The following is an 8,370-nucleotide window of genomic DNA, read 5'->3' on the forward strand; positions in this document are numbered from 1 at the left end:
TGTAATCACATGATGGTATGGTATATGCCCATCAACATTGTGAAAAAAAATACCAAGAAATTGGCCCAAAAATAATTATTTCAAAAGGAAAAAAAAGACACTATATCTAAGCTAACCCACCTCTTAATCCATGATTAAATAAATCTTCCCTCTTTTCCTAGTTTAAAATTAAAAAAGAAAAAGAAAAACATCATTACCCAACTCTCAAAACCCATTACCACCCCTTTTTAGGTTCAATTTTAAATTTAGAATAAAAGAAATAGAGTACTAAATCAAAATTCAAAAGCCCCACTAATGGTGTTTTATATATATATACAAGTCATAATTCAATTTCAAACTCTCTCAAGGGTATTTTGGTCACTAAAAATACCTACCCCAACACCCTTTAACGACCACCTTACCTTAATTGTATGCTCTATCCTCTGTTAAAAAAAGGCTGTTATATATCCCAACACATCCACAAACCAAACATTCAAAAACTCTCATCACACTTCTACTAGCCCAAATTAACCAAAAGAGAACCGAGAGATAAAAAAAAGCCTCAAAGCTCGTAGATCGATCTAGCTTCATCAATGGCGGAACTTGAAAACCCAAAGGTGATGACAAGTCTAATCACATTTCTGTCTTCTTTGCTCCAAAGGGTATCTGAATCAAACGACATCAACTGCCAATTCCAAGCTCAGAAAATTTCAATCTTCAATGGCTTGAGTCGACCCACAATTACTATACAAAGCTATTTGGAGAGGATTTTCAAGTATGCCAATTGCAGTCCATCTTGCTATATAGTTGCTTATGTTTATTTGGACCGTTTTGCTCAGAAGCAAACTTCTTTGCCCATTAACTCATTCAATGTTCATCGCTTGCTCATCACAAGTGTCATGGTTGCTGCCAAATTCATGGACGACATGTAAGTATATAATTATATATGTATATGTATATGTATGTTTGATTATCATATTTTGTTTAAGTAGATATAATTTAATTTGAAACGAACAATTAACCACTTAATTAGCATATATGATATGCATTTTGTGTAATGTACATAGATTTATGCAGCTTTTTGTGTAATGTACAATGTGTTGAAATTTCTTAAGCTCACCTATCTATACATATCTAGATTTTCTATTTGTGATATATATATTTTTTAATAAATTTGAAAGGATTAGGAGATAAAAGTTTGAATCTTGATATATATTATGTGATCTGGTTTTTTTTATTTGAGTTATTTTAGATTACGACCTAGATTCAATAGTATATATGGCTGGATAAAATAGCTGAAGTGGCTTGTGTAAGCATAAAAATATCTGTAAATTAATGATGATTACCACATAATCCCTTTTCCTTTCTATTTTTATTGAAAAATAAAAAGAAAATCACAATCATCCAACTAAGTCCAGCCATGTGCTGACCCAACCTGATATTCCTATAGAGAGTTGCCAGCCAATAAAATTGCATTTCATAAAGGGTTCCAGCAAATTGAGCACATACATATATATTAACTGAAAAAGTCAACAACATTATGATAGATTATGAGATTAAGCCAATTATATTTGATATAATGGTACATAATGCTAGTTATTAATACTTACAACTTACAAGCTAATAATAATAATAATAATAATAATAATAATTTGTACGTAATATTTATAAAAATTTGAATTTTTCTTTAATTACTTTGTGAATTTTAATAACTTTCAGGTACTACAACAATGCTTACTATGCAAAAGTAGGAGGAATCAGCACAAAAGAGATGAACTTTCTTGAAGTGGATTTCCTATTTGGAGTAGGGTTTCAGTTGAATGTGACCCCAACCACATTCCAAACCTATTGTTGTTATCTCCAAAGAGAAATGCTTCTAATGCAACCACCACTAAGTACTTCTTCTTCTTCTTTAGATTCTTCTCTTACTTTGGGAAAATCACTAAAGCTTCACTTGTGCTTCAATGAAGAAGATCAATCCTCTCATCAAACACAACAACAACTAGCTGTTTGATCATCCAATAATATACTCTTCAAAAGTTAAACAACTTGTTTTTCAAACTCTGTACGTAGTTAAGTAGTATTAGAGGAACAAAAAGCTGTGATTTTTATTACTTTATTTTTCATCCATATATTTTTGTTGGATAAGTGAATTGTTGTTTTTAATTATGTGAAAGTCATCATCATCATCATCATGTATTGGTATTTAATTTGGGTATATGTACAGATCATGGGAGTCTATCTTTTGCTTTACAGACTGGCTTATGAATTAAAGACTTTTTCTTTATACATATTTTCATGATCATGTTTAATATTGTATATACACACATATACATAATTACATATTTATTGTGGGAAATGAAATATTCCTGGTGATGAATTGGCAAGTCATATATAGTGAAAGGAGTGTGTAAAAACTAAACGACAGCAAGTTTGGTGACAAGGATAGCTAGGTTGTCAAAAGAATATTATTTATATAAATTTATGTGCACAGAGACAAGTAGTATTAATTTTGTTGTGGTTAGTTATGGTTGTTTATGGTAATTTATGACTGGCTAGCTACTTTGTTTATTCGACGGTGGGGTACTACCCACTTGAGTCTTTAAAAATGGAACAAGCACCACGTGCACGTGCCGCCATGAACAACCACACCACAGTACTAATCCTAATCTCAAAGACATATATTATGATATATAGTCACTTCACTTCATATTATGGGTAACTTTTTTCTTTTTTTACCCTCAAGTTTAACTTTTCTCTCCTTTTTTAGCTGTTAAATATTTTTGAGTTTGTCATGAATTGATGATTTTTTTGGAGTGTGTAATTAATTAATTATTTACAAATATATGTTTATGTAAATAGAAAAGATATTAGAGAGTTTACTTAGAAAATGAATGAAAAAAAAAACTTAGTCAATAAAAAGGTATGTAGTTAATTAATCAGTTAGTGGTTAATTCTAATTAGACAAAATTGGGCCGTTTTACAACATACTTTTGGGAAGCTATATGGATACTAATATTACAAATATATAACAATGTAGCTGGCCGGGCTGGTTTTGGTACTATTTTGATTGCAATTTTTCTTTTCAATCATGATAAATTAATAGAAAAATCATCATATATTATTTTTAAATTTATTAGATGGTTTCTTACTTTGATTATTTGAAAAGTATTAATAATATCAGAAGAAATACAGATGTAATATTAAGCGACCAATTATTAAAAAAAAAAAAAGATTTGTCAAAATAAATATCAAATGATGACAAAGGCTCTTAATTAATAATGATTATGAAATAGGTTTGAATGATTATAAATTTTGATTCTCAAATTCGCAAATGTAGTTACCGATAATTAATTTAGCCTTTATATATTTTCACCTTTGATCATCACGTAGTTGTCATATTTTTTTTTCAATTTTCTGTACGTATTTTTTATTTTACTGTTAAGGCAACTTTGAAGATCTCACCGCGAAGATCCAGTAGTCATGTACTCACCGAGGTTAGTGGGACCCTTATATATATAAATATATATATATATATATATTTATCACTTGTTTGTTAACAACTTAGAGGGACAAGACTAGATGATCTACTATATTTTCTAAAACTCATTACCAAAATACTATTTATTTTTCTATTTTCATCAAACATTTATCTTACATCTTACATCAACTTTTCTATTTATGTTTTATATTATTTAAATATTATATATTTAATATTTTTTATTTATAAAAACATATAACACAAAAAAGAGAGGAGAGATGAGTGAGAAATTAATAAAAAAAAAATACGTATGTAGCTACAAAAAACTAAGGAATAGTGAATATGTAAAATACATATGCATTTTATTTTATTTGTTGGAGCTGAATTTTAACATTTTTTGAGTTATATTTTAGCTATTTTATTAAGAGTGCTCTTATAATAAAAATATAATGCAAACATTTGTGCTTATGCATATATTATCATTTAGTTCTTTTTTTTCTTCATATTTTTAATATATTTTTTTATAATGTTTTTTTTATTTTGTTTTTTTAGTACATATTTAATATAATTAGTGTTTTTTTACAATTAATTAGAGTGTATGTTTTTAAGCAAAATTAGAGTGTATGTTTAATACTTATGCTTTTGGTAATTAGTTAGTTTGTTTTAAATATATTTTTTGTATAAGTTTATTTGTATTTTGTTTATGTGTTATTTGGTTTTTTTTTGGGTGATTGCTTTGTCCGATTCACACTTAGGATACTGCATAAATCCGTATTTTTAAAAAAGACAAAATTGAAACAGTAAAAGAATTATTATATAAAAAAAATCAGTCACATGAAGTTGAATTAATGGAAAATTATATAAAATACTAATTTTTGTTAAAAAATTACATTTTTATAGTCAAATAATATATTTTTTTTCAATTTTACGGTTTTAAATAAATTTTTACATTTTTGTCTTTTTTTTATCAATTGTTTTCATATTGTTTTTTGTGTTTTCGCACTGTTTTTTAAGTTTTTTATTGTTGATATTTAGTTGGATAAATAAGATCTTTTCAAGTTGTTTTTTAATTATTTTTCTTAAAAATCGTATTTTCATAATTATAAAATTTGAAAATAATATTTTTGAAGAAAAAAAATTAGAGACGGTAAAAAAGTAAAAAAAAAAGTGAATTTAAGAAAAAAATCTATTAAAATAACAATGTTATTATTTTTAATATATTAATATTTAAATTATTTTCAAAAGTGACAAAATTGAGAGGTGAAATGTAAAATTGACACTTATTTTCGTTCTTAGTAAAATTAACAAAACTTATGAGACGTAGCAAAAAGGATTAAATTAGAGATGTATTTATCTATATTTATGTGATGGATAAAAAGTTGAGTTTTAATGGCTAATAAAAAAGTGAAATAGTATGGTTGATAAACAGGTGCCACGTATAATCTGACAGACTGGCTAATTAATAATAGGGCCGAGTGCGGTATATATGCATATCTATCTTGCTTTAACTCCCCATATGATATTTATCACTTTTTGTCGGTCCAAATTACTTAATTACCACAATTTTAATGTGATGGGATTCACCACTGATCCATCACATTTGTTTCCACTTCCACCCAAATGAAAGAGACTTTTGAGTTGACTTCAAATGTTTCAAATTCAAACTAGCAAAATTCACACTAATTACTTTTAATCACTGAGAAAAAAAATCTTATTACTTTTCGTCACAATAAAATTACTTTGTGACTGAAAAAATTGTTTTCACTAAAAACTCTGTTACTACTTAGTCATAAAAATTATAAGTTATTGTGCCGAAATGTGTTTATAGTCACAACATATTTTATTAGTATATATAATTGGTTGTGACTAAATACTATTTAGTGATAATTTATGACTAAATATTATTTTTAGTCACAAAAAACTTATGTTAAAATTAAAAAGTTGTCACCCAAATGATGACATTTTCATTGATGAACTTTTCTTCATTTGTGGAAATTAGTAGTATTAGGTCCATGCCCTCTAAATATTAAAAATAATTTATCTGCACAAAATATATAGACTAGTCAACTTTAAATTTGTTTTTATTAACAGCAAAGTACAGACTTCGTTTTTTATAACTATTTATTTTCATTTAATTATGACGTGGTTTTCTTAACACAACGATTAATTAGTTACTTGCGTCTTAGACTTAGCAAAATAAAATTAATAATAATACATAAATTATATGAAAATATTATGCATACTAATGTTTTATTAACTACAATTTCAAAATGATGTCATTATAACAAAATGAATAATGATAATCTGTTTTTATATTTTTATTTTATTGTGGTGTGTTATTCCTTTTAAGGATATGACACGGTATTATAACTTCGACATAGAAAAAAGATCTCAATATATATACTACTAGACTTACAAATTATTATATGAAAAATGAAAAGTCCAATTAAAAGTAAATTTATTCAAGAAAACATAGAAAAATAAAGTAAATGAGGAAATTCTCATGCATAATCCACACTACAATAAATAGGGTCTTTAGGAGTGACACTAATAATACACAAAGTCGCCACTAATAATCATTAGCGGTGACATGTCGTCGCTAACCTATTGCCGCTAATATTTCGACGCTAATGTTGATTATTAACGATAACAAAATAGTCGCCACTAATAATGAGTATTAGCAGCAACAGTTTCGCTCCTAATAAATTGAACGTCGCCCATAATAATCGTGATTCTCAGATCATATTTCGCCCCTAATAATAAAAAGTCGTCTCTAATAATATAATATTAGCAGTGACTTTTATATTATTAGCAGCGACAAATGTTGCCCCTAATACTTTTATATAATTCAAAAATTATTAAAATAAAATATTTAAATAATATTTGTTAATTTATAATATCAAAATTAAATATCCATAAAAATAATAATATTAAAATAAAATATAAATAAAATTAATAATTTATTCAAATTACACAACTAATACAATATTATCCAAATTAAATATGCATACAATAATATATTAATTAAAAAATATTGTTTAATATAATAATATATAAAACATCTCAACCATCGGCGTCCTCCGTATTATCCCATTCTTCTGGTGCATGTGGTGTGTGCAGAGGGATCGACCATGGATATTGTGGAGGTAACGATGATCCTCCAGATCCATACATGTATGGATAAGGATAGGGGGGAGGTTGAGACAACGATCCACTCATATGAGGAGGCGGGGGTTAGGACGAAGGTCCACTCATATGAGGATGATAAACCTGAGGGTACGGAGCCATAATCCATTGATACATATATGGATGGGCTAAAGGTTGAGAATGAAAGGTTGGTGCAAGCGTGTCAGGACGACCTAGTGAAGGTTGAGAAGCTGAAGCTTGAGACGTGTATTGTGTTTCAGGTTCAAAAGACAAGCTTACATACTTCTCGAAAAACTGCTGATATGTATTATGCATCTTCACGTTTGTTGCCAGACGTTTTTCAGGTGGAAGTTGTGTGATACACATACTGAAGCTGCTTATTCATGACCTTCACAATATCAACCAATTCACGTATTTCCTCAGTCGACTATTGAGGTGGTGCCTAAGACTGAGTGTTTTGAGAGGGACAGATTAATGCTTTTCCCTTTAATTTGCAGCCAACTCCTCGCCGGTGACCCCGCCTTTCAACAAGAACTTGACTTAATATCTGTTGGGGTTTTATGCCCTAATTAAAATTCAAATTCTTTGTAATCTCATTTTATTATCAATAAAAGAATAGAAATCATTTTTTGACTTGGTCAATCACTTTGCTCACATGTTTTATTTTCATGATTATTTGTTTAATATAAACTTCTATTAAATCCCGAGCATATAATTAATCTTATTTATAGTGACATAATCACAGTGGAATATAAATATGATTATATGTTCAAAATAAGTTAGTCCTAAGATTAGTCAGTGCACAAGATTTATACTGACTTGCCAATCTACGATATGATCTACTTACACATTACAGTGTTATGTTCTTCCAGAACATTAGCAAAGTAGATAAGATCAGATGTATTTGTTACATCGGACTGGACCAATATTGAGAGTTGATAAGATAAGTAAACATACCGTTATTATCTATTCTAGTCATATCATATAGTTGATCATATGTCAATTCAATCTCAATTCTGAGTGGTTAGTATTCTAACTGATTGTATTATTTGAGTTCTTTGACTTGTTCGTTACCAGCTTACCCTACGGACTAGCCCATACTTACATCTTGGGAACTCGGTAATATAATTGAGTAGGAGTGTTAATCATATATATGAACATCTATAGCTTCTGATGAAGAAGTAAAACGATGGTTTCCTTTTAGTTTAGCTCAAGGTGTTAAATGATAGAGATCTCATTTCAGTAATTAAATTAGTTACTGAAATATCATTTACAAGGAACTAAGTGTTTTAAGGATAAAATACAATGAGGGGTAAGACGGTATTTTAGTCTTATCTCATTGTAGACCGTCTATAGAGGATTGATTGACAATTATGGTTGTAACAATGGATAATTAATAGTGTATCTATATTTGTTGTAGAGCGTTCTATGAATTCAATATTGCAATTCTGAGTCTATAGTGTAGTCACGGGGAATTAATAAGTTAGTAAATTTATTTGTTAGATTTCTGATAACTTATTGGAGCTTGATTTCATAGGCCCATGGTCCCCATTGTACCTTGGATAAAATCATCTAGATAGTCTCAATTAATTGATTTAATCATCAATTAGAATTATCAAAGTTGACCATGTTAATTTTGGATAGTTTCACAGAGTTGTGTAATTTTGAGAAGAAAAGAGAAATTATGGCAGATTTATTAATTAAGATAAATTGATATCTAAATTAATAAATAAGTTTAAATCAAGGTTCAAATTATAAATAAT

At 28.1% G+C, this 8,370-nt stretch overlaps 1 protein-coding gene across 1 annotated transcript; it reads left to right on the top strand.

Moving 5' to 3' along the window:
• Positions 1–424: 424 nt before the first annotated feature.
• Positions 425–2,268, top strand: LOC133804823 (cyclin-U4-1-like). Its single transcript, XM_062242944.1, has 2 exons — positions 425–907; positions 1,699–2,268. The coding sequence occupies exons 1-2, from the start codon at positions 573–575 to the stop codon at positions 1,991–1,993; spliced, it is 630 nt and encodes a 209-aa protein (XP_062098928.1). The 5' UTR covers positions 425–572; the 3' UTR covers positions 1,994–2,268.
• The last annotated feature ends 6,102 nt before the right edge of the window (positions 2,269–8,370 follow it).

This window comes from Humulus lupulus, chromosome X (assembly GCF_963169125.1).
Source record: "Humulus lupulus chromosome X, drHumLupu1.1, whole genome shotgun sequence".
NCBI lineage: Eukaryota > Viridiplantae > Streptophyta > Magnoliopsida > Rosales > Cannabaceae > Humulus > Humulus lupulus.

Excerpts from the sequence above, each read along its gene's own strand:
- LOC133804823 (XM_062242944.1), top strand. The coding sequence starts at position 573 with ATGGCGGAACTTGAAAACCCAAAGGTGATGACAAGTCTAATCACATTT. Across the intron at positions 908-1,698 it reads GCCAAATTCATGGACGACAT|GTACTACAACAATGCTTACT; the intron begins GTAAGTATATAA and ends AATAACTTTCAG.